General features: G+C 39.0%; 1 protein-coding gene across 2 annotated transcripts in view; it reads left to right on the top strand.

Annotated features, from left to right (window-relative positions):
- The window catches only part of STX8 (syntaxin 8), a 304,520-nt gene that overhangs the window by 50,202 nt on the left and 226,962 nt on the right, over positions 1 to 27,356 (top strand). For both annotated transcript variants that reach the window (XM_001366938.5, XM_056817513.1), the window contains exon 5: positions 23,895 to 24,019. In XM_001366938.5, coding sequence (XP_001366975.2) covers positions 23,895 to 24,019 — 125 coding nt within the window. The remainder of the gene's footprint in view (positions 1 to 23,894; positions 24,020 to 27,356) is intronic.

The following is a 27,356-nucleotide window of genomic DNA, read 5'->3' as shown; positions in this document are numbered from 1 at the left end:
GTTGGATCAATTCACAACTCCCCCAGCAATGAATTAATGTCTGGACTTTGCCACATCCCCTCCAGCATTCATTACTTTCCCTTGCTGTCATGTTAGCCAATCTGCTAGGTTTGATGAACCTGTGAATTTTAAAACTACTCCACCCTACTCAGACCTTACTTTAGAAGATTTGATTTAGCTATTTCCTTATTTGTAACAATGTAGATACTTGGTCTAACAGAATCAGGTTTTGGGAACTCTACATTGCTCTACCCTATTTTATTTAACTAGGTAAGGAATGTCTGCACCCATATTCAAGGATTAAGTATCTAAGAAGATGGCCTTCAACAGACATGTGCAGAAACAGCTGACAGACCCCTGGGCTGTCCTAAGTCAAGCTAAGCTAACATTGGTATAGATGAGACACAGGAAACCATCTATATAGGGCATGTCACTTCTTCTCTTCACTTTTTTCCCCGGAGAGGCAGCTCTGGCTGTCAGCGTGCTAAGTGTTCTGACATCTTGGCGTAGTGGTAGCTATTTGTCTGGGTTTTGGTGGTGAGTTTGCCCTTGAGCTAATTCAGGTTCAGGCATCTTGGCTGAGCCCTCTTGGAGTTCAGGCTGATCCCTTCCTCCTTTACTCTCCAAAACCTTACCTTCCTAGATCTGCTAATCTTTCCCCTGGCATAAGTGAGGTGGGAGAAATCCTATACCCTTTCCTTCTCCCTTCTTCTTAATTTCTTTCCACTATATTAATTAAATCACCATAAATTTCCAGCTGTCTTTGGTATTTTATTTGGGATATCTATGGCGGCCAGTAATTAATGTAGCTTAGTGTTCACAATGCTAAAATTATTCTTTACATAAGTTTTAGCTGACCACGTTGGTTGTGATGAAATACCCCCAATCTTCTTAACTTTCCTAAACCTTTTCTCTACTGTGACTATCCCTAAGTTCAGCTTTTAATAGCTTATTTTGATCAGCTGTAGAGGTAAGTAAATTTGGATTTTTTCCCCCTCTCTCCTTAAATTCGATAGAATACAGCTGTTTTTCTTTTTTTTTTTTAATCCAAAGAGGCAGGACTGGGAAATCTGTTTAACTATGAATCCCCTCTCTCTCAGGGAACAACTGCCTCAATTACTCTTAATTAGGAGTGAAGGGGACCTAAAGAGAGTGTTGGCCTTGCCCTGCTCCCCACATGTTTTGTGAAGCCCGCTAGGAAAATAATGACAAAACATATATACAAAAAGAATACTACATTCTTCAACATTCATATGGCAGTTGAAGAATTAGGGACATTGAGGAATTCATCATACATCCAATTTTTTATATTATTAGGTAATATCATATTTGTACTCCTCAGTACTGTTTTTATAGATGCTAACATAAAAAAATTATTTGAAGCTGAAATTCAGAAAAGCATGTGAGATTCTGAAGCTAAAATACAAGAAATTATGCAAGAATCTGAAACTAAAATACAGAAAATTATAAAAAAACATGCAAGATAAAATGCAGGAAAATATAAAAAAATTTGAGGCTAAAATGCAGGAGAAAATACAAGTCCAATTGGATAATTTAAAATGTTTCTTATAGGATCAATTGGCAAACATCCACCCCACCAGAAACAGGTCTGGGCATGACAGAACTGTTTCTGAACCTCTAAATGAGGAAATTTCCTTCCCCAAAATAGAGATGGAAAACACCCACCCTATAGCTCATTTAACGGACTTGTTCTCTCATGGTCTGCAAATCTTGGCTGAACTTTAATCCCCAAGACCCTTCCCCTGCAATCCCAGTTTCTTATGTTCCTTCTCCTACACAAAACCAAATTCCAGCCCAAAGGAAATCTCGTCCTTCTAAAGAAACTCTTCTTAATCAAACTGACCCACAGGTACCAAATTCAACTAGAGGCCTGTTTCCTCTAAGAGAAGTACCTGAAATAGGACGGAATGGGGATGTGGTGACTTTAAGGCACAATATATCGTTTACTCCCCAAGAAATAAATGAATTTACACGAAATATCCCCACATATGAACAAGATCCCTTTCTAGTAACAAAAAAGATGGGAGACATATTTTTTCAGTATAATCCGTCTTACAAGGACATTGAGAACTTGCTATAGACTGTGAGAAAAATAAAATTATTGCTCATGTCAACAAAATCCAGGGGTGCAATGCAACACATTGGCCATCTCAGGATCCCGAATGGGACTATAACAACTCTGAGGATCTTTTACAACTATACCATTGTAGAGAGGCCATCTTAACAGCAATGAGAGAGTGTGCAGACAGTACAGATAAGTGGACAGAATTTGAAAACATTAAGCAAAATGAGGGAAGAGACACCCTCCGGATTTATGGACAGAATAATCCAGTTTGGGGTTAGATACCTGGATTTTGACCTATCTAAAGAAAATTGCATAAGACAAGTTGGAAGGCACTTTGTCAATAACTCTTGCAAAGTGATTAGGGATTATTTTAGAACACATTGCCCAAGATGGCCAGAGATGGACCTTGAAGAATTGCGGAAAACAGCTCTATATGTTTCAAAGGGAAACAAAGAAAAGGAAGAAGAAAATAATGATCTCACTGCAGGAAATAAAGAAAGAATTGAGATCTTTCAAAAGATAAGATGGCTAAAATGGAAAGTGGGCATGATACTCAACCAATGCCACTTGCCCCTCTTCAGGAATCTAATTATCGATCCATTACCTGACAATTCTGTGAGAAGGGCCACAGAATGGTAGAGTGTAGAACTTTACTCAAGACACTCAGAAGGAATCTGCAGTTTAATAACAACTACAGAAGAGATAATTATAGAAATAACTATAATAATGATAATGGAAACCACAACTTTAGGAATGATAACTGTAGGAATAGATATTGGGAAAATGATAACTCAAACCAAATAACTCCACAACAATATAACTTAAGTGGTGCTTGTCCAAAAAGTAATCGGGGTGCTAATGCCCCTCAGGGGGGTGCCCTTCAGGGGGATGCCCAAGGAACTTCTCAAATACTATGAAGGTGTTTAGGGGGGGCTGGGGCACAGGAATCAGAGGATACAACCTTTGATTTTCCAGATCCTGATGTCCTACTACCCATTGTCCCTATCCACGGCACCCCCCCATACTAATGAACCCCATGTTACCTTAAAGGTGGGAACACCTATTATGATTGTCTTTTAGACCTGGAGCTTCCAGATCTGTATTAAAGAGTACACCTGATTTACATTGTTATTCTGTTGGCTCAGAGAATGTAATGGGAGTGTCAGGAATACCCCAAAGGGTTAAAAAACTTTCCCCTAGAATGGTGTCTGTAGGACCCGTAGAGGTACAACATTCCTTCCTTTTGATGCCTTGACTCCCCTTTAAATTTGCTGGGGAGGGACCTTCTATGCAAACTCAGAGCCACAATAACTTTCTCCCCAGATAGTTCCTTATCATTGGAAGCACCTGAGGAATCTTTAAATTTACTCCCTGTAATTCTCTCAGAGAGTCAGGAGGGGAAAGAGCATCCCACCTTTGTAATACCTGAAGATATACTGGAGTCTCTTTGGGCCACATCTTCTTCCAATGTAGGCTTATTTAAGTCAGCTGTTCCTTTGCACATAAAAACTAAATCTAGACCACCTCCTTCCATTCTTCAGTATCCCCTCTCAAAAGAGGCAATTGAGGGTATTACCCCAGTAATAAACTCATTAATTGATCAGGGAATAATAATCCCTTGTAAATCTGAATACAACACACCCATCCTGCCCATTAAAAAACCAAAAAGGGGGCCCGGTGGCAAGTACCTCTATAGATTCGTACATGATCTGAGGGCTGTGGACAACCACGTTATAAAGAGACACTTCATAGTTTCCAACATACATATGATTATTTCTTGTATTCCCAGCACAGCTACATACTTTACAGTAGTACACTTGTGCTCAGCCTTCTTTTCCATACCCATACATGAGAACTCCAGGCATAGCTTTGCTTTTACCTGGAACGGCTCTCAAGTTAACATTTTCCACAGGGTTATGTGGAAAGCTTGAGTTTATTTACACAATTTTTGAGCCAAGACACAGATAATATAATATTTAAAAATAGCAAATTAATCAAATACATAGATGATCTACTCTTGGCTTCAACAGATGCAGAAGCATGTCTGGAAGACAGTAAACACTTTCTTTTCGAATTGCACAAAAGAGAACATAAGATCTTGAAGGGTAAAGTTCAGTGGTGTCTCCCTAATGTAGAATATTTGGGGTTCATCCTGACTGCGGGTGCCCGCTCTTATTTCTCTTGAACGAATTGAGAATATTCAAAATTTAAGCACTCCTACCACTAAGAAACAGTTGAGAGCAATTTTAGGAGCAACAAGGTTTTGTAGACAATGGATTCCTTGCTATGGGGAAATTACTAAACCTTTTATAGCACTAACAAGGGATTTGGTCCCTGAACCCCTCAAATTAGAGCCAGAACACTTGTGACCTCTATCAGATCTAAAACAGGCCATCCTGTCTGCCCCTGCTCTAGGCATCCCAGATTACAACAAGCCATTTACTTTGTATGTACATGAGCGAAGAGGGGCAGCTTCAAGTGTTTTTGGGGCCTCATCAGCACCCAATTGCTTATTATTCTGCCCAATTGGACCCAATAGCATCAGGAGCACCACCATGTCTTGGAGGAGTAGCTGCTTCAGCTTTACTAGTGACAAAAACTGTTGATCTAGTATTGGGATGCCCATGTGCCCACATGAGGTAGAAGCATTGTTACTAAGGCATAGAACACAGACATTCTTGGATCAATGAATTACAAGGTATGAAATAACCTTGTTAAATAGCGAAAACATCACCTTGAAATGCTATACAACCCTTAACTCTGCCACCTTGCTTCCAGATTTACTAACTTCAAGAGAACTATTACACAATTGTGAAACACTAGTGTCCATGGCAGAAAAGCCTAGAGATAATCTCTTGGACACTCCCTTAGACAGTTCAGATCTGATCTTATTTACTGATGGTTCCTCTTTTATGAGGGATGGTATATGCAGGTATATATCACAGAAATTGGCACTGAGTGGTCAGCTTCACTGCCCTCTAATATTAGCACTCAAGAGGCATAATTCATAGCTCTGACACACGTCTGTATAATTGCCAAGGATAAAAAGGCAAGAATTTATAAGGATTCTAGATATGCTTTTGGCATTTGTCACTCAGTTGGGATGCAATGGCTCCAGAGAGGATTTTTAACCTCAGCTGGAAAATCTATAGCTAATACAGAAATTATTAATGAAGTTCTTTCTGCTCTCCCGCTGCCTGAAGCTCTAGCTGTAGTTCATTGCTCTGCCCATACATGGTGGCAATGATCTTGTCTCTAGGAGAAATGATAGAACAGATGCCACTTCAAAGCTAGCAGCCATAGAAGGGCCTGAATTAATTTTAACATTAATAACCACTGATGACTTAAATTTATCACTTTCCTATAATGAAAAGGAAGTGGAAAAATGAAAGCAAAAATTCAAATTAAAACAGATTAATGGAGTATGGGTGTCATCTGAAGGAAAACCCTTACTTTGCCCAAAAAGTGAAATTTACCAATCTCTTCATAAAAATGGTCACTTTGGCACCACTTTGGCATCATGGACTCTGTTAAGAGAGTATGGATAGCCCCTGGTATAACTAGTATAGCCTCTAAAGTGTGTACAGCCTGCTCTACCTGCCAAGCATATAACCAACATGCCTTTCGTGGTAAAGCCTTTGGTGGGCATCCTCTGGGTTACACACCTTTTGAGCACCTACAGATAGATTTCATACCAATGCCAAAGGCCGGACATTATAAATTTTGTCTAGTCATAGTAGATCAACTGACCAGATGGCCGTAAGCATTTCCTGCGATCCGAGCCACAGGAGCTTTTGTTGCTAAGGTGCTTTTAAAAGAAATTCCTTGCTTTGGCCTGCCAGCTCGTATTGATTCAGATAGAGGAAATCATTTTACTGATTCTGTTCTAAATCAAATATATTCTTGCTTATGGGTAACTCCCAAATTCCATGTTCCATATCATCCCCAGAGCTCAGGCCAAGTTGAAAGAATGAACAAAGAGCTTAAAACTATGATTGGCATATTATGCATCGAGTCACATTTAATATATATATAGTAGTCTCTCAGTGATCGAGAATGACTATTGTCTTTGTGCATTTTCATCTATTGATGTATCCTCATGTGGCTTTGGAGTCCAAAGGCTGAGGCACAAATTTTGTGGCACATGGGGCATGGGACGCCAGTTGTTACGGGAGGTGCAGTTGTGGCCTGGTGTCGGCGCTCACACGCAGCGGCAAGACGTCAACGTCGCTCATCTTCAAAGGTGGCGGAGGCATGGTTAATGTGAGTTCGCCAGCTGCTTCTGTCAGAGGCAGCGAGTTCTAGTTGATTTGGTGTAATGCCAGCGCACTTCAAGTTTGACTTTAGCTGATCCTTGAATCTTTTCTTTGGTTGGCCTTGTTTCCTGAGTCCAACTGACAGTTCACCGTAGAATACCTGTCTTGGTATTTGCTGTGGGTCCATGCGGATGACGTGTCCAGACCATCGCAGCTGGGTTTTGAGGACCATTACTTCGATGCTGGTGGAGTTGGCTCTGTCAAGGACTTCCTGATTGGTGATTTGGTCCTGCCATCGGATCCTCATGATTGACCGGAGAGAGCGTTGGTGGAATTGCTCCAGCTGTTTCATGTGCTTCCGGTACAGTGTCCATGTCTCGTAACCATACAGGAGCGAGCTGAGGACCACTGTATTATACACTTTGAGCTTCGTCGCAGTGCTTACACCTCTGTGTTGGAGGACTTTGCAGCGCAGCTGCCCAAGTGCCTGGCTTGCCTTTTGGATCCTGGCATTAATCTCGTGGTCTAGGGACTCGTCATTGGCGATGGTGCTGCCCAGGTACTTGAAAGTGTTGACGTTGACGTTAGAAAGCTGCGTGCCATCGATTGGAATGCAATTGGCTGGTTAGTTGGTCTCCCTGGTGCAGGGTGGTACAGCACCTCTGTTTTGCTGAGGCTGATAGTCAGGCCAAACAGTTTTGTTGTGGTGGAGAACCTGTCCACAATGGTTTGGAGATGATTTTCTTGGTGGGCCATGAGAGCACAGTCATCTGCAAAGAGAGCTTCCAGGATAAGTCTCTCTGTTGTCTTTGTTTTTGCAGTCAGACGGCGAAGGTCAAATAGTGAACCATCCAGTTGGTATTTGATGTAGATGCCCAGGTCTAGATCCATCACAGCATGTCGTAATACTTGGGTGAAAAATAGGTTGAATAGTACTGGAGCAAGGACACAGCCTTGTTTCACGCCATTGGAGATGTTGAAGCCATCGGAAGTCTCTCCACCAGATAGGACTTCCCCTGTCATGTTGACATGGAAGAGCTGGATCAGTCTGACAAATTTTGCTGGGCAACCGAGCTTGCTGAGGATCACCCACAATGCGTCCCTGTTCACTGTGTCGAACGCCTTTGTCAGGTCTATGAAGACAATGTAGAGACTCAGGTTCTGCTCAAGGCATTTTTCCTGCATTTGCCTCACTGTGAAGACCACGTCGACGGTGCTGCGATCTGGTCGGAAGCCACATTGTGATTCAGGCAGGTTCTGCTCTGAAAAAGATGATAGGAGTCTGTTGAGTATAACACGAGCGAGGATCCTTCCGGCAGTGGAGAGTAGTGAGATGCCTCTGTAGTTGTCACAGGCTGCTCATGAGCCTTTGTTCTTGTACAGGGCTACGATGGTGGCATCTCTGAGTTCTGGGGGCATGTCTTCCTCTTCCCATATGCTGGTCAGCACTATGTGGAATGCCTGGAGCGCCTTTCCATTTAAGGCCTTGTACACCTTGGTTGGGATCCCGTCTTTACCAGGTGCCTTGCCTGCACTCATTTGTTTGATGGGTTTTTGGACTTCCTCTATTGAAGGAGGGACATCAAGTTGTTCAATGGAGCGGTTTTGGGGGATCGGGTCAAGGGCGCTCTGGTCGACTGAAGAGGGTCGGTTGAGAAGCTGACTGAAGTGTTCTTTCCACCTGTTGCTGATGCCTTTTTTATCTTTTATGAGAGTGTCACCGTCAGAGGATAGCAAGGGAGTGGTGGTGGGTTTTGATGGCCCATAGACAGTCTTGAGGGCACTGAAAAATTGTTTGTAGTTTTTCATATCAGCAAACCACTGGATTTCTTCTGCCTTCTTTTTCCCACCATTGGTCTTGCATCTTCCTGATCTCACGCTGCGCCGTGGCTTGGAGAGACTTGAATCTGTCCTTTTTAGGAGCAGAGTTCGGGTTATTTTGCCACTCCATAAAGGCTTTGTTCTTCTTGCTCAATAGGTCTACAATAGCATTATTGTTCTCGTCGAACCAGACCTGGTCCTGATGTTCCATGCTCCTAGTAGTTTCTTTGTATTTTTTCTTTTATTTCGACCGCTTAAAGGGGATGACCCGCCAGCTGCGGTGTGCTGACCGGGTGTTTGTAGGGCAGGCAATGTTTGGGACACCTTTTCTAGTCCCCTCCCTTGATTAGGGTGAGCAGTGCTGTCCTAGAGAGGGCTGCTCAGTCGCCCAGGATGCTGCCGAACGTCCCTGCTGCCTACAGGGCCGAGCGACCACTGTTCCTTAGGCCGCCTACGTGCAGGATCGTGACTACAACTGCCAGTGGTCACCTCCACCTGTTGCATCGTCACTCCACCATCGCCGCAGGTCTTGAAGAGGGTGGACGGGGTTAGGATAGATGAGTGTGCACAAAGATACTTGTGCGTGAAGGAGATTTAAGTGGAAAAGTCGATGCACAGAGACAGTCCCACTCTCTTGGCGTTGGAAGCCTGGGTCCAGTGGCACAAAAAAAATTGTTACGTCTGGAGACTTCCTCAGCTGGATTGGATGGCTGTGTTATCCTTTGTGCTCCAACATGCCCTGAGCACTCCACAGTGCTTCGCTGCGTCGCCCTCTCAGCCATTGAACCTTCTTATTGGTTTCTTCCGTCTGTTTAGCCGAAGCAGTCTTCACATGCTAGGTGAGCAAAGCCCTGGTTCACCAGGGGTCGAAGACCCGATGGCTACCCTCACAAGGTTTAGCTGGCCTGTCGAAGCCGTTGCCCGGGGTGTGGCCGCTGCCACATGCTAGCAGCTACTGGGAGCCACAAGTGAGAGCTGGGTGTCAGGTGGGGGTCAGAGGCTGGAGAGCTGCCCTAGGAGGGCATGACAAGCCCTCCATACCAGAGATACTACCCCTCCCTGAGCACCACATTTAAAATGGTCTGAAATTCTCCCTCTGGCCCTATTTTATCTTAGAAGCAGGCCTAGAGGAGACCTACACATCTCACCATTTGAGATGCTTTTTGCACATCCACCTATACAGACTAAGTCTTTCTCCCTTGCATATACATCAGTATTAGGGGGAGATACTACTATTGCTTCCTATATACAGGAATTACAGCACCATCGCCAACAACGGGCCCCTAGACCACGAGATTAATGCCAGGATCCAGAAGGCCAGCCAGGCACTCGGGCGGCTGCGCTCCAAAGTCCTCCAGCACAGAGGTGTAAGCACTATGACGAAACTTGGAGTGTACAAAGCAGTGGTCCTCGGCTCGCTCCTGTATGGTTGCGAGACATGGACACTGTACCGGAAGCACATGAAACAGCTGGAGCAATTCCACCAGCGCTCCCTCCGGTCAATAGTGAGGATCCGATGGCAGGACCGAATCACCGGCCAGGAAGTCCTTGACTGAGCCGACTCCACCAGCATCGAAGTAATGGTCCTCAAAACCCAGCTGCGATGGTCTGGACACGTCATCCTCATGGACCCACAGCGAATACCAAGACGGGTATTCTGTGGTGAACTGTCAGCTGGACTCAGGAAACAAGGCCGACCAAAGAAAAGATTCAAGGATCAGCTAAAGTCAAACTTGAAGTGGGCTGGCATTACACCAAAGCAACTAGAACTCGCTACCTCTGACAGAAACAGCTGGCGAACCCACATTAACCATGCCACCACCACCTTTGAAGATGAACGACGTCGACGTCTTGCTGCTGTGCGTGAGCGCCAACACCAGGCCACAACCGTACCTCCTGTAGCAACTGGCGTCCCATGCCCCATGTGCCCCAAACTCTGCGCCTCTGTCTTTGGACTTCAAAGCCACATGAGGGTACACCGTAGATGAAACTGAGCAAAGACAATTGTCATTCTCGATCACCGAGAGACTACCACTATACTATACTACAGGAATTACAGCACAAACTGCGTGAACTACATGAATCCGGAGCTGCAGTACAAGCTGGACCATTAGACTTTTCACTTCACAACCTGAACCCAGGAGACAAGGTGTATATTAAGAATTTCCATTGTACTGGAGCAACTCGGCCTTCCTTGGAAGGTCCATTCCAAATATTGTTAAGTACTCCAACATCTATAAAGATTGGAGAGAAGGACTCTTGGATTCATTGCTCACATGTAAAGAGAGCATCTTCTGTTGAGACTGATTGACTATCCTATCACATGCATTGGAGATAATAATCCATTGACAAGTGGATACTGTTTTCAGGAACACATTGAATACCAGATTTTTCCTCCCTTATTTTTATTATTTCCATTAAGTATTGGAGAATTGTATTGTTTAATTTCCAATTAATTTTTGATTTGCCTCTCCATGTACCCTTACTAATTATTATTTTCATTGCATTGTGATCTGAGAAGGTTGCATTTATTATTTATGCTCTTTTGAACTTGTTTGCAATGTTTTTATGCCCCAATACATGATCAGTTTTTGTGAATGTGTCATGTGCTGCTTTCCCTATTTATTTTTCTCCATATATCTATTAACTCTAGTTTTTCTAAGATTTCATTCACTTCTCTTACCTCTTTCTTACTTATTTTTTGGTTTGATTCATCTAGTTCTGGTAGGGGAAGGTTCAGGTCCCCCACTAGTATAATTTTTCTATCTGTTTCATCCTTGAGCTCCACTAGTTTCTCTTTTAGAAATTTGGATGCTATGCCATTTGGTGCATACATGTTAAGTACTGTGAACTTTAGATTACTCCACCCTACTTAATCTAACAAAAATCAGCAAATTGTGAATTTTAGATTCCTCCATCCTACTTAGTCTAACAAAATCAGGAATGTCTACACTCATACTTAAGGATTAAGTATTTAGGAGTATGGCCTATGACAGATATGTGCTAGCAAATGACAAATAAGAAACAACTGACAAACCCTTGGGCTGTCCTAAGTGAAGCCTAAGATATCATTGGTTCATGTGTGATGCAGGAAAGTGATATAAAACCGTCTATATATTTCATGCCACTTCCTCTCTCCTTTCTCTTTGACAGCAGAGGGGTGGTTGGTGGCAGCTTGCTGAGAGTGTCAGCATCTTGGCATGGCGCCTGCTATTGTCCGTGTTTAGCCGTGAGTTTTCCTTGATACTATACTGGAGGAAGCCTAGTAACCTAGTTCAGGTGAGGCTCTTCTCTGAGATATCTCAGAGTTTAGGCTGATTTTTCTCTATTTTACCTTCCAAATACTGTCCTTTTAGAGAAAGCCTCTAATCATCAAAGACCTCGTGGAGGAGGACTTTGAACTCGCCTGGCACAGGCGGGGCAGGAGGAATCCCAAACCTTTCCCTTGCTCTTCTCCTTCAGTTCTTCCTGAGAAATCCTATACTTTCCCTTCTCTATTCTCCTTGATTTCTTCCCTATATATTGATTAAACCACCATATACTTCCAAACTGACTTTGGTATTTTATATGGGATATCCCCTGGTGACCAAAAATCAAATTTAGATTAGGTCACAACCCTAAAATATCCTTACAGTCCTGATATTTCCTCATTGTCTATACTGCCTTTTTTCAGGATGTAATTACCTTCCCTGTCTCTTTTGACTAGATCTATTTTTACTTTGGCTTTGTCAGGTATCATGATTGTGACTCCTGCTTTCTTTTTATCAGTTGATGCCTAATAGATTTGGCTCTATACTTTTACTTTTTTTGTGTCTACCTTCCTCAGGTGTTTTTCTTGTAGACAGCATATGGTAGGGTTTTGGATTCTAATCCACTCTGGTATTCACTTGAGTTTTATGGGTGAGTTCATTCCATTCATATTCAGAGTTATAATTACCAGCTTTGTATTTCCCAGCATTATGATTTCTATTCCTAGTCCTGTCTTTTCTTCTTTCACTATTTCCTTTTACACCAATGCTTTGTTTTTAATCAGTCCCCCTACTTCCTACCCTTACATTTCTTCCTTTTCTACCCCCCTCCCTTCTTATTCCCCCCTTATTTTCTTTACAATCTTTTAAAACTACCCCCTACCCTCTCCCTCCCTTGTAATTTCCCCTCCCTACCAGTCCATTTATTACCCTTCTACTTCCCTATAGGGTGCAAATCTATTCTCTGCCCCAATGGATTGGATTGTTCTTCCCTCTTTGAGTCAATTTCAGTGCGTGTAAGAGTTGTGTATTTCTTGTCTCCAACCTCTTTACCCTTCCAGTGTATTGATGTTCTTCCCCCTCCTGCCATGAGCTTCTTTGTGACATAAATTTACCCTCTTTTGTTTCTTTTCCCATTTATTTTAGTATTAACCTTTTTTTAGCTCTAGTTGTATATATGTACATATATACACATATTTATGTATTTATGCATAAATATATCTATATACCTATTTATGTCTTGTCATTTTATCCTATACAGTTTGTCACTGCTCCCTCTGAGTACAATTCTTCTAGCTACCCTTGTGATAATAACAGTTTTTATGAGTTATGAATGACCTCTTTTCTTATAAGGATACATATCATTTTAACTTATTGGGTCTCTCAAAATTTTTTTTTTGTTTTTGTTTTTCCTTCTTTTTTTAATTACGTTTTGATGATTCTCTTGAGTTCTGTGCTTCAGCATCAAATTTTTTGTTCAGGTTTGGACTTTTCTTTAGAAATGCTTGGAATTGTTCTATTTTGTTAAATGACCATACTTTCCCCTGTAAGAATATAGTCAGTTTTGCTGGGTAGTTGATTCTTGGTTGTAGACCTAGTTCCCTTGCTTTCCAGAATATCATATTCCATGTATTTTGGTCCTTCAGTGTAGATGCAGCCAGATCCTCTGTTATTCTCAATGTGGCTCCATGATATCTGAATGACTTCTTCTTGGCAGCTTGTAATATTTTTTCCTTGGTCTGATAGTTTTTGTATTTGGCTATAACATTCCTGGGTGTTGTCAGTTGGGGATTAAGTACAGGAGGTGATCTGTGGATTCTTTCAGTCGCCACTCTCCCCTCTTGTTCTAGAATATCTGGGCAGTTTTCTTGGCTAATTTCTTATGGGATGATGTCCAGGCCTTTTCTTTTGTCATGGTCTTCTGGTAGACCAATGATTCTTGAGTTGTCTCTTCTGGAATGATTTTCCAAGTCTTCTGTTTTGTGAATGAGATGCTTCATATTTTCCTCAATTTTTTCATTCTTTTGATTTTGTTTTATAGTGTCCTGCTGCCTTGTGCAGTCACTTGATTCTAGTTGTTGTATTCTGGTTCTTAAAGACTGGATTTCATTCCTGGCTTTTTGGTCATCCTTCTCTTTGTGGTCTGATTTTTTTTTTGAGGTCATCTTTCATCCTCTGTGCCTCATCTTTTGTCTTCTTTGCCTCATCTTTCATCTTTGCCTCATTTTCAAGCTGGTTAATTTTTGCTTTTTGCTTTCAAGGCACTATTTTCTCGTTTTTAGTTCAAATGCCTCTGTGTCCAGATGACTTATCTTAGTTTTTAACTTCTTTTCCCAGTTGTCTTCAGCCTCTCTTAGTTGTGTTTTGAATTGTATTTTGAGTTGTTCCAGAGCCTGTATCCAATTCGTTGGGTTTTCTGTATTTTTTTTGGGGTGTTCCATCATCTTTCACTGTTCCATTTGCTCTTTGTTCTTTACCTGTATAGAAGTTGTCAATTGTAATTTGTTTTTTCTTTTTCTGTTGTTTGCTCATATTTATCCCTTCTTTACTCCCTGCAGTTGCCTTAGTTCTTGCTCCTCTCATTTTTTTGGTGGTTTTGGGTTTTTTTTTCTGCCTTCATCCTTGGAGTTTTGTCAGTAAATCTCTCAGTGCAGTCTGTGGGTGAAGGGTGTTGGAGCTTGAGCTTCCCTGTCCTCTGAAGGCTTTGATGGGATTAAGGCTGTATGGGTTGCTGGATGTGCCCTGAGGCCAAAACCTCGGAAGTGGGGCGGCAATATGGAGTGTCTCTGCTGCTCCAACTATGCCTCCTGCTCTGTGCTCTGTATTTCCCCTTTATCTGCTTCCCCACTGCCTGTGTTTGACTCTCTGAGCCTGGCACAACTTTGCCCGCAAGGTACTACCTCCAGACCAGCACCTTTGCCTGCCCATTGGTTCTAGCTGCTGCTGGAGTCTCAGAGCTCTAGGTGGGGGAGGGGTCCCAGAACCTTCCTTCTTCTTTCCCCTTAAACTCGTGTGTTCTTGAATTCTGGCTTTGGGGGGGCGTATCTTTTTAGTTGAGTGCAGTAGGATTGTTCCTTGTCTCTCTCTTGTTGTTAGGTTTGATTTTCAGTCCCCTAGTAACGTTTAGTTTGTCATCTGTAAGGAAGGGTTTTCAGAGGTCTGAACTTTCGCTGCCTCTACGCTGCCATCTTGACTCTGCCTCTGTTTATTTTCTTTTAAATTAGCTCTAACTGCCCCTTCATATTATTCATATTGTTACAAATTTAGTGTAGAATTGTGTTGGTGAACTGATAGCATGCATGCCAGAGGGGCTGTTCCCCTCCCCCTCTCCATGTGAGTCTGAGCACATTTCTCTCTTTACCTGCCCCTTTTCCCAGCAGCCCAATGGGAGCTCTTCCTCCCTCCCTCCCTTGTCTAGGGTAAGGGAGGGGGCTCACAGGAGGTTTGAGGGTTGCAATTTGGGCACTAATAGTTTCTAATAGTTTCACCATCACTGATCTAGATTCATTAATTTCACAACTGGATTCTTTTTATTTTCCTTTATTAATTTAAAATATTTTTCCATGGTTACATGATTCATGATTTTCACCCCACAGCCCCTCCCAGCTCTTATTTCCCAAAGCCAACAAGCAGTTCCACTGGATTTTCACTTCTGTAGCAACTGAAGGACAGCTTTCCATACTGTAGGTTTTTGGGGTTAGTGAAGTATTTCTGTTAATTTTGATAATAGGTTCTCTTTCTGTTATTCTGCATCAATATATATGGTCAGTCAGCAAGGGTTGATAAAAACTAGAGACTGTTTTATCCATTAGAGATATAAATATAAAGAATGATAGTAGGGGTGGCAGCTGGGTGAATCAGTGGATTGAGAGAGAGGCCTAGAAACAGAAGGTCCTGAGTTCAAATTTTGGCCTCGGACACTTCCCAGCTGTGTGACCCTGGGCAAGTCACTTAACCCCCATTGCCTAGCCCTTACCAGTCTTTTGCCTTGGAGTCAATTGACTCCAAGACAGAAGGTAAGAGTTTAAAAAAAAAAAAGGAATGATAGTAGGCTACATTCTAATGTCATTCCTTGCTTATCTGTATTCTTCTTTTTCTTGATTATAAACATTTTGTTTAACCACTTTCCCGTCAGTGGATTTCAATTTTGTTTCCAGTTTTTTTAATTACAAAACAATTCATAAATATTTTTGTCCTTGTATATTGTATATTTCTTTTTAATCTTTTGTTTTTTTTAGAAACATACCTTGCATTGGAATCTCTGAGTCAAAAGATATAGACATGTTTTCACTTAGTTTCATATAGTTGTTTTTAGTTTGTAATTCTTTTGACAAATGTTCATTCATATTCTTTGTCAACTTACCCTTTGGAACTTTGCACTTTTTTTTTTTTGCTTTTTTTTAGTTTGTGTTATAAGACCTTTATCAGAAATATTTATTTGAAAATGATCTCTTTCCCCTCAGTCAACAGTTTTCCTCCTTATATTATAAACATTGATTTTGTTTAGGCAAAATATTTTAAATTTAAAGGCATTTAGTTTATCTTTTGTAAAAAGCTCTATCACTTGTTGGATTGGGAATTTTCTTCTTAGTCATCAAAGATCAACACCAGTGATTGCAAACCTTTTAGAGGTTGGGTGATGTGAGAAATGCCCTTGAGTGTGTATGGAATGGGAAGGGTTGCAGCTCAGTTTTGTTTCCCTCTAGCTTTCTGGTAGTGAACTCTGTGCTCGTGCAATAATGTGTGTCCAAAGAGAGGGCTCCGAGTGCCTCCTCTGGAACATGTTATAGGTTTGCCACCACAGATCTAGACCCTACCTGATCTGATTCTCTTCCAAATTTTTTTAATGTTGTATCCTTACTATAATAAGTAGGGTAAACATTTGGAACTTACTTTGGCATATAGTATAAAATGTTTTACACCTATTTTTTCCTAAAATGCTCTTCCAGTTTTCAGGTGGATATTTCTTTCCCCGGGATGTTATGTTATCAGGTTTATTGAATATTAGGTTTACTGAGTTAAGTTATTTCTGATTCTTTTTTGTTTAATCCAAAAATGTTAAATACATGGGTCTCCAGACTTATATACTCCCAAATATAGCCGGAACCAGATTAAAATGTATTTGGGAAATATAAAAAAAAGTAAAAAATATAATAGAACATAGATAATGGTAATACATGGTTTTCTAACTCAATATGTGGTCAATAGAGATTCTTATTTATGATTTATAGGTCCCTTTTATATTTGAATTTTACAGTATTAGTCTAATCTGTTCTATTGCTTTACTTTTCTGTTTTCTAACTAGTACCAAATAGTTTTTGACTTCTTCACAGTCTATTTTGAGACCTAGAAGAGCTATTTCTTTTGTTGTTTTCCTTAAGATTCTAGACTTTTTGTTGCCTCAAATGAATTTTGTTTTGTCTAGCTCCATAACAAAATGTTCAAAAGGAAACAGAAATGAGGCTTTATTTGGAAAAAAAGGCTTCTGATGTAGAGGAAGCAGGGACTTGACCCTTGTCAGGAGGCTGGAGAATGAAAGAGTGTTAGGAACAGTTCAAAGAAAGGAAGGAAAAGTGCAAAAGTTAAAAGAGAGTTAAGAGTTCATAAACATTTTTGAGACTGAACCTAAATCTCTGCAGTGCTGAATCCTTAACAGAGGAAGCAGCTGCTTGTTCTCTGTAGATTAATACAGAAGAGTCATAGAAGCTATTAGGTGAGAAATCATCTAGTAAGGATATAATATTAGTTGATAATTGTTTTAGCTATTTGTTAAACTAATATCAATAATGAGTGTGTGGAATGAGATTCAGGGTGTAATTCTCAGAGTAGTATTTGGCTTATAAACCCAATTTTCAAGTCCCCTTAGTATTACTATTCTTTAGACTAAATCTACTCCCCCAACCCATAACATTTTTAGTTTTCCTGACCTATTGTATAGCCTGGGAAACTTGCCAACTCTAGGAAGAGGGGCAAGATAAGAAGGAACAGCAAGCTTCAAGTATGTTTTTGTCCCAAGCTGAAAATCCCATGATAGTCTTGGATTTTTCTTGATCATGGGGGTTTATAGGGGGTATGTAATGTTGAAAATCCTGAACTCCAGACTGTGAATGTCACAGCCCAGCCCCCCTTCCCCCTCGCCTTGGTGGAGGAGAATCTTGGATCAGGATTCTTATAAATGTTTGTGATTGTACCTAGAAGAAGAGGAGCAAGCTTGCCCTGAGCAAACTGCTTGTATGGGCAGAATCCTTTTTCTTTCTTTCCGTTCCCCCTTCTCCTTTTCCCCTTCCCTCCTGTTACCTGTTTTCTCTGAATAAATCCACTTTTCTCTGCCAGAATCTTATCAAGTCTCCTTCCAGTTCATTAGAATGATTTTTGGAGGGTATGAGCCCCCCAACAATTCCATTTCACACAGTGAGGAAATCTATTGTTATCCAAGACATAAAATGATGTGCAAGTTAACTGATGTTATATGTATAATATTTCAATTCAGTGACATAGAATAAGGCTTACATTTTTTTATTGTCTGCAGTTATTTTATTTGTTTTTAAAATAAAGATAATTTCATTTTTACTTAATACATATAATACATTTCCACATAAGTCTTTCAGAGCTATATGATCCAAATTATCTCCCTCCCTTCTCCCACCAACTTTTTGCTTCTTAAAAAATTTTAAAATATACTATATGGCCTCTTTTTGCTGCATTTACTTGTTTTACATGATTTAGTGTTTAGTTAACAAGATTTTGACATATTATTGATTCTTTGTACTTTTATTTGTTCAAGTGCCATGTGATAACCTGTACTAGGATGATAGTAGTGCCAGAGGAGAGAATGGGGTATAAATAAGAGATATTTTGAAGATAAAAACAACCAGATTTTTCAACAGATTGGAAATACAGTGTGGTACTGAGAAAAAATAAGAGGTTAATGGTGATACCTAGATTGTGAGCCTGGATGATTGGGAGGATGATGGTTTAACAGTGTTAGGGTCATTCAAAACAGGAGAGGGTTTGACAGAAAAGATAATGAGTTCAAGTGGGTATCTATGAAGACTCTGGCCTGGATCCTCCTCTCTTCTTCTTTACTATTTTGTTTGGTGATCTAATCAGATATGGCAGAAGCAATCTCTATGCAGATGATTCTCAGATCTATTTATCCAGCTCTTAACTATTTTCTGATTTCTAGTCCTGCATCTCCAACTGCGTATAGTACATCTCAGTTTGCTTGTCTGATAGATAACTTAAATTCCATATGTTCGAAACTGAACTCAGTATCTTTTCCCATATACTCTCTCCTCTGCCTAACTTTCCTATTATTCGCAAAGAAATTAGGTGAGAATTTTATTAAGTGCTTAAACAAAAAATAAAGAAAGCATTCCCCTTCTCAAGGAACTTATAATGGAGGAAGCTAACACATAACTAGAGAGCTGGAATTATGGAAATCACTAGCATTCTTTCAGTCACGTAGGCTGACAGTTTAGTTGTCATCCTTGATTCTTTAGTTACCCTATATTTAATTTATTGTCAATTCTTGTCATTTCTGTCTTTGTGACATCTAATATGCACCATTTCTTTCTGTTAGATAGCCAAAGACCTGGACCTCTCTCACTTTTCTGATCTTCTTACATTTTTACTCCTCTTTGTATTCTCTGATCCAGAAGCATTGGCTTCCTTGATGTTCTTTCCACAGAACCCATATGAGTATTGTATATTTTTACTGGCTGTCTCTTGTACTTGAATGCTCTAGTTCCCCTCTTCTATCTCTTTGGCTTTTCTGCCTTCCTTGAAGTTTTTTACTGGCTGTCTCTTGTACTTGAATGCTCTAGTTCCCCTCTTCTATCTCTTTGGCTTTTCTGCCTTCCTTGAAGTTTCAGCTAAAACCTTCCCTTTGTTAAGAAATTTGACCTAGTCTTCCTTAATGCTAATGTATTCCCTGAGAGATTACCTTAATTTGCCCAGTAAATGTCTTTTATATCTGTATATGTCTTGTCATTTTCCTGAGCTATAATTTAATGGTTTAGATTATTTACCTTCTAAACATTTCTCTCTGGATTTTCCATCACCTCAGACACAACATATTTTTGAACATTTGAGAACTCATATGATGAATTCATATATAATATCCCTCCACCTACCCCAAACATCCTTCTTACAAACTCCCCAGTTTCTGTTGAGGATACTCCTGTTTTCCTGTTTATCCAGATTTTTAATTTGTAAGCCATCCTTTGACCCACTTGAAGATGAAGAGATTCCTTTGCCCCACACAGATCCACTTCCTGCCAGGTCTTGTGAATTCTTCTTTAACAACATCTCTTGCATCCATACCTTTCTCTTAACTCACACAACTTTTATGATCAGGTTTTCATTAGCATTAACCTGAAATATTGCAACTTTTGCTCAGTTGTTTTCTCTGCATCTTCATTTTTTTTTAGTCCATCCTTCATACTGCTGTTTGATATGCAGGATGAAATTTATGAATTGAATGTTGCTCTGAATGGGCATATCTTGGGAAAAAGGATAGGTAAAACATGAGGTTGAGATGTGTTAGCATTGGATATTAGGATATAATTATATTTGAAGAGATGTGATAATTAAAGAAGGGAAGCATGGTAAAGAGATTTGGATGAAGGTAAAGGGAGAAACAGAAGTTATTTTGTCACTGGAATATAGTAGACAACTTGACTACAAAGAGGAGAGAGACTGATGAGGAGTTTGGGAAATAGATAACATCCTAGTTCAAAAGAATGATATAATTGTAATGGAAAATTTCATTTATCAAATCATTTGATGAAGGTACATCTTTGATAAAAGCAAAACTTCTTAATTTAATGATTATTTAATTCTTCAAAGAGAAGAGGAAATTGTATTTTGGATTTCATACTTACTAATAGGAAGGAACTGGTTACTAGAAATGATTGAAAGAATGAAAGGATGTGAGCACTTCCTCTTCAAGTAGAGTGAACTCTCATGGGCATGGTAGAGAAAGTCCAGAGAGTTAGTAGTGGATCTTGGAATTGTGGTGGAAGATAGTATTGATCACTTACTTTCACAAATGTCTTTTAGTTGATTATTTTTACAACATTGCTTTTACTGTGTACATTTTTCTCCTTACTCTGCTTACTTTGCATCAATTCATCTAAATCTTTCTAGGTTTTTCTGAAATTATTCTCTTAATTATTTCTTATAATACATCCACATACCACATTCTTCAATCACATATCACATTCATGTGCCATAATTTATTCACCTATTCTCCAATTGCTGGGCATCCCTTTAGTCTCTATTTCTGTGTCTAAAAAGAACACCTGTAAATATTTTTGTAGCATGGGTCCTGGTTTTTCTTTGATCTCTTTGAGGGGTATTGCCAGTAGTGTTCCTAGGACAGTTTTGTAGCTTTTTTGGCATAGTTGTAAATTGCTCTCCAGCATTGTTTTACATAGTTTGTAGTTCTATCAGCAGTGCATTAGTGTACTTATTTTCCTAAATCTCCTCCAGCGATTGTCATTTTCCTTTTCTGTCATATTAGCCAATTTGATGGGGAGTGGGAGTGGTGCTGGTACTTCAGTGTTGTTTTAATTTGCTAAGTATTAGTGATTTAGAACACATTTTCACATGGCAATGAATTTAGTTTTGATTTCTTCCCCTGGTTATTTTAGCTGCATTGGTTTTGCTTATGCAAAACTTAAAAATGTTTGTAATCAAAATTATCCATTTTACATGCTGTGAACTTCCATATCTCTTGTTGGGTAATGAGGTTTTGCTCTGTTTAAAAATCTGACAGGTAATTTCTTCCATGCTCTCCTGATTTTGTTTATATTACCCTTTGTGTTTAAATTATGTACCTATTTGGGGTGTATGGGGTGTTCAGGAAGGGTTCAGGAAGGGGTAGCACTTGGTATGGAGGGCTTATTGTGCCCTTTTAGGGCAGCTCTCCAACCTCTGACCCTCACCTGACACCCAGCTTTCACTTGTGGCTCCTAGTAGCTGCTAGCATGCGGCAGCGGCCACACCCCGGGCAACAGCTTCGACAGGCTGGCTAAACCTTGTGAGGGTAGCCATCGGGTCATCGACCCCTGGTGAACCAGGGCTTTGCTCACCCAGCATGTGAAGACTGCTTCGGCTGAACAGACGGAAGAAACCAACAAGAAGGTTCAAGGGCTGAGAGGGTGACGCAGCAAAGCACTGTGGAATGCTTAGGGCGTGATGGAGCACAAAGGACAACACAGTCATCCAATGCAGCTGAAGAAGTCTCCAGGTGTAATGACTTTTCGTGCCACTGGACCCAGGCTTCCAATGCCAAGAGAGTGGGACTGTCTCTGTGCACTGACTTTTCCACTTAAATCTCTTTCACGCACAAGTATCTTTGTGCACACATGCACAAAGACAATCGTCATTCTCGGCTTCTGAGAGACTACTACCACCATATACCTATTTGGAGCTTAGGTATATGGCATGAAATATTGGCTTATGCCTAGTTTCTGCCATACTGCTTTCTATTTTTCCTAGCAGTTTTTGTCAAATGATGTTGACCACCTTCTCCTCTCCTCCTCCTCCTCCTCTCATTCCTTATTTTTGTGTGATGTTTTTGATGGCGACATATATTTGCTGTTTTCCTTTCTGCCCACCTTGACAATGAATTCATCAAATAGAAATTATATATTGATTTAATTTGAAAAGTTTTCTTTAGTCTTAAACAGATTTTCTATAGTGAGTTCTTCATCCTCTGAATGGATGTGGATATATAAGTAACTCTCATGCAAGTGATTATAATAATAAAAGGTTATCAGGTGTACTGTGAAATGATTTCTCGTGTTGCTTAAAATGACTTTGAAAACTTCATTTACCTCCTCAAGGAGACCCTATATACTACTGTTTCAGTTAGTTGCAACTTCCTTTTGTCTTCTTGTCTCACTTTTATATAATAAGAGTATTAAAATTAATGATTCCTTTCACCTAAAAGTATGTTGAGTTCTTGGCCACTGGACAAAGCATTCCATGTTTAAAGTGTCAATATTTGATATATAGTTGGTTTAAGAACTGTGATTCCTAGAAACTTCTGCTCTAATCTTTGCTACTCTGACAACACTGCAGAAGCAGGATCTTTTTTTATTTTTTCTTTCTTTTATTGGTTTCCATGGACAAAGAATTCATCCAGCCTCCTGGTGATGAGCCTCTTTCTCGACTGCATGGCAGGCATTTGAAAAGTAGATACAGTTTGTAACTGGGATCATATTTGAATACTTTTCAATATGGTAGAATTTGTCAGAGATTGTTCTCTTCTGGCATAGCTTCTGAGAACCCATGGTTACCTCTGCCATAATGAGGCTTTGGATAACAACATATTAGAGGAGTAGGATTTTGTGTATGATAACAAGGTAGGAGTTAAACATTATAGACATTTAAGAAGTTTCAAGGCATCATGTATCACATATTAAATGAATGGATCAGAGTATTACATATATAACACTTGAAGGGATTTTCAATTTAATCCTCTCATTTTACAGATGTGAAAACTCACCTGAAAAATATTGGTGATGTCCTCATGGTCACATAGTTAGAAAGTGTTAGAGATCAGATTTGACCCCAGATCTTTCTCATTCCAGGTCTATTCACTATATACTCTGGTAAAAGCAACAATCCTGCAAGAAGTAAAACACTTTGTGAGTTGAAGTGGTCAGCAATGATTTCATGGAACATCATAGAATTTGAGTTGGATTTTGAAGTAAATATGACATTTGGATAAAGAATTAAGAATCTCACAAATATAGCAATGTTAATGGGTTAATTAATGTAGTGGGCATTACTACTAGAAACAAAAATTTGTATGTTAGTATATACTTATATTTTTACAACATAATTGTTAATATCTAGAATTTATATAGCATTTAAGTTTTGTAAAACATGTTATGAATAACTTATTTTATTCTCAGAACAACCTTGAGGGACAGAAACTATTATTTTCCCCATTTTATAGTCAGAAAATGAGTCAGACAGAGGTTAAGTGATTTGCTCAGAGTCACAGAGCTACTAAGTACCAGAGACCAAATTTGAGCACAGGTCTTCTGACTCTAGGTCCACTTGGCTACTTAGCTACTTTTTTCCCCCTCTTCTGTTTAGCCAGATACTTTTTAATGTGAAATATCAAATTGAACAATGATTTGTCTTTATAATTTGTGATCAAAACATTGCAACTGCATTTACTTATAATTTCAACTTCCCTTGGCTGCTTTTGGTAAATGTCATGACATGTAAGAGGAACTTTGAAAATAGAGATCAATTTTATCAATCCTTATGACTTAGAAATTAAAGAGCTTCATTTCAGACTTTTTGGATAATTATTGCTCAAATGCATTTGTGGAGATTGGGAAAAACATGTCAACACATTGATTGTATTTCTAGCCCACCAACTTCCCTTGAAGAATCCTTTGTAGAAGATGTACACTTTATTTGATATGTCTGTTATTAATATGTAATTATTCTTAGGTCCAGTCTGATGACGAAAACAGCTAATCGGGTTGTAAGTAATCCATGGTTCTTTGAGGAGTCAGAGGAGACAAGGGCCTTAGGCTTTGATGACCTTCGACAACAACAGCAGAAAATTATTCAAGGTACTCAGAAATAAATGGGGGAAATATGTGCTCAAGATCCTTGTCAGTTTAATTGCAAATTGAATACATTGTAGTTCATTCTGAAGCCTCAAGGTGATTTGATCTTTGAATGTTGATCTCTTAATGGAAGACTCATTTCTGTTCTCATTATATAAAACCACTTTAATCAAATAGCTTTTACCTTTAGACTTGCCTTTTTTCAAGAAGCTTTAAAAATGCATTCTATTTTTAATCCTTTTGCATGATAAAATTTGCTAAATGAAACTCTGTAACACTAAACAGTCCCATGTCTATTACTACTTTTTGATGCTAAATAAAATAAAAGAAAGCAAATATAATTGTAAGAGAACTATAATTATTTTCATTTAAATTGATTCCTTAGTCTTGTTCTGGAAATACAAAACAAAATATACCTCCTATCTTTTTGCATAATAATGATATATTATGGCAAGCTGACCCACCTGCTTGTAAAAGAACTTAGTTCTGTACCCTAAGCCTGCCCCTGCCCGTCCTCTTTCTCCTTCCCTCCCTTTGGATCTAAACAACATATGTTTGCTAAGGCTGCTCAGCTGCTAGGAGAGTGGTAGTGCTTATTGCTGCATTAGAGCTTGGCCAGCAATTTGCGAACAGAGGTACTCCACTGAACCCAAGGGAAAGATCTCAACATTCCAGCTCGGGACAGTTTTGATGACCTTCACCCCCACCCCCAAAATTATTTGGAACAAGAACCTAAGCTAACGATGAAGAGAAAATTTAATTCCGGCCGTATTTTTGGAAGAAGAGAACCTACAGAAGAAAGAGTAAGGAGGCAAAGAGAGGTTTTGAAAGGGGAAAAGAAATGGGAAAACATTGTTTTAGTGGAAGGAGGTAGTACCACTGATGAATGTTTCTCTGAGTAGACAGGTATTTAAAAAATGGCGATAGGGGCCTTCTAGTGGGTATGAATGCCAGGATTTGGTGCTTAGGGGAACCATTCATCTTGCCTCAGGAGGAGGAGAATCAGAGCTTCTGGGAACAACTGAAACCCAGAAGAGGAAGGCATAGACTCACAGAAGAGATTTCAAAGCAAATGGGAAGAAAAATGACCAAGGGGAGGACAAATGTCAGTAATGAACTGCGTAATCAGGGAGACAGGAAGATTCCTACCATGGATAAATGCCTTCTTTATCATGTGCAGGAATGGCTATTTCTCATGAGGCACAACAGAAAAAAATGACTGGAGGGAGATAAAAAATAATAAAATGTTTAGAAAAAAAAATCTCAGATGTCTTAGAAGCTTTAATTTAATGAAGTGTACTGAGACTAAAATATAGGGCCATGAATGAAAGAATAAAATCCCAGAATAGATAGAAAGGCTAAATAAATAATGAAAAAAATAATGGAATGACATCCTTTTTAAGAAAAGGACACAAAAATGAAAATTAAAAACTAACAAAAAAACAGGTTGAAAAATAGGACAGGAAGAAGGATTCTATTTGATTGTATAACTAGAAAAAAGAGGTAGGAATTTAATAATTAGCTAAAAAGAAAAGGGAAAAAGGAAATGATAAGCAAAAGTCTACAACTAGGGAAAGAGAGAATGAAATGAAGGAGATGGTATCTCGAGGATAATAGGAATAGGATTGCCTTAAAATAGGTTATTAAACTAAAATAACAGATGAGATATAACACTGTTTACAGAGGAAGAGGGAGAAAATGCCCGAATTTGAGAGGAAAATTCCAATATTAGAGATAACTAGAGGAAAAAGTAAACCAAACTCATAACTTAAATATGAATGGACCCAAACAATCCTATACAACAAAAAACAGTGACAGATTGGATAAGAAAACAATATTCCATAATCTAATATTTGCAAGAAACATTTTTTTAAAAATCCATTTGTTTTGATCCCTTTTTCAAGTGCCCTTTATTGTTTAGGATTTTTTTTTTCCTATTGTGGTTACTTAAGGCTATGTTTAACATGTTTATTTCACAGTTGCTATGAACTTTTTATGTCTTAAGAAATGAATAATTTTTGTAATTTGTTCTATATACATCTGAGAAATTATAAAAATATACATGCCTTTTTATTCCCATTTAATGGGAATCAAAGAATCAACTATGGGACAGAGAAAATAGAGCACTGGGAGTCAGGAAGATCTGAATTCAAATTCTGACTCAGGTACTTACTGACTGTGACTCTAGCCAAGTCATTTAACCTTTGTTTGCCTTAGTTTCCTTATCTGTTAAATGGATATGGTAACACCTATCTCCCAGGGTTGTTATTATTAGTGATAATGAGTAAGCTATTATAAGTAACTCTTCTAAAATTCTATTCAAGTCCCTAACTTCTTTTTGTTAATGTTTTTGTAAAAATGATAGTGAAACACTTGTCTCTTTTATCATTTAGTCCCTTTTTAAAACTATATTTGTCTTTCTAGAAAGAATCTTTGAAAGTTCTCTATTCTATTAAAAACTCATTTTTTCTTTCTAACATTATACTTAGTTTTTTAGGATTACTTATTTTTGTTTTAAACTTTTTTCTTTTGCCTTTTGGAATATTGTTTTGTGTGAAGCTGACTGTGCCCTTTAATATATGAACTTTGTCTGACTAATGGAAGTAGATATTTTTTTGATCTGGAAGCTCTGGATTTCAATTCTGACCTTCTAGTTGTTTTTAATTTTTCTTTTGTTTGTTTTTAGAAGGTGACTAGTGAATTCTTTCATTTTTCACTTTGTTTTCTGGTTCATAGAGATTTGGACAGTTTTATGATTTCAATAAATATGGTTCAGGTGTTTTTTTTTTAATTTGGTCACAGATTTCAGTAAATTCAGTGATTATTTTAACTCTCTTTGAATTGTTTTCCAGATCATTTGTTTTAAATAGGAGACACTTTATATTTTTGTCTTAATTTTCCAGTTTTGTGACTTTGTTTTAATATTTTATAATACCTCATTTTTTTAGTGTTCTATTTTTCAGAGTCCAACTTTCTTTCTTTTTTGTTTTAAACTATTTTACTTCCATTTTCCCCCTAAAGAACTCTAATTTTATTTTTAAAAATCTCTTCTTACATGTCTTCTATTCACTCTTGGAGCTCTTATAGCCAAGCCTTTCTTCTTTTTTTCCCCCTTAGTTTCTGCATGTACTTTTTATAGTTGTCCTCCTCTACTGAGTTAAATTTCTCTGGTTTTTCTTAATTTAGTGGATTTTTAAATTATATTTGAAATTTTCTTCTATTTACTAATTTCTCCTCCAGTCTCTATTCTTACATTGGGGCTTTTTGCCCTGACTTTTTGTATGATCTTTAATAGGGTGGCTATTCTGTGCTTAGTCTTGGCCCTACTGTAGTCTAGATG

Source organism: Monodelphis domestica, chromosome 2 (assembly GCF_027887165.1).
Source record: "Monodelphis domestica isolate mMonDom1 chromosome 2, mMonDom1.pri, whole genome shotgun sequence".
In the NCBI taxonomy this organism is placed as follows: Eukaryota; Metazoa; Chordata; class Mammalia; order Didelphimorphia; family Didelphidae; genus Monodelphis; species Monodelphis domestica.
This window is presented reverse-complemented; position numbering and strand designations above follow the sequence as displayed.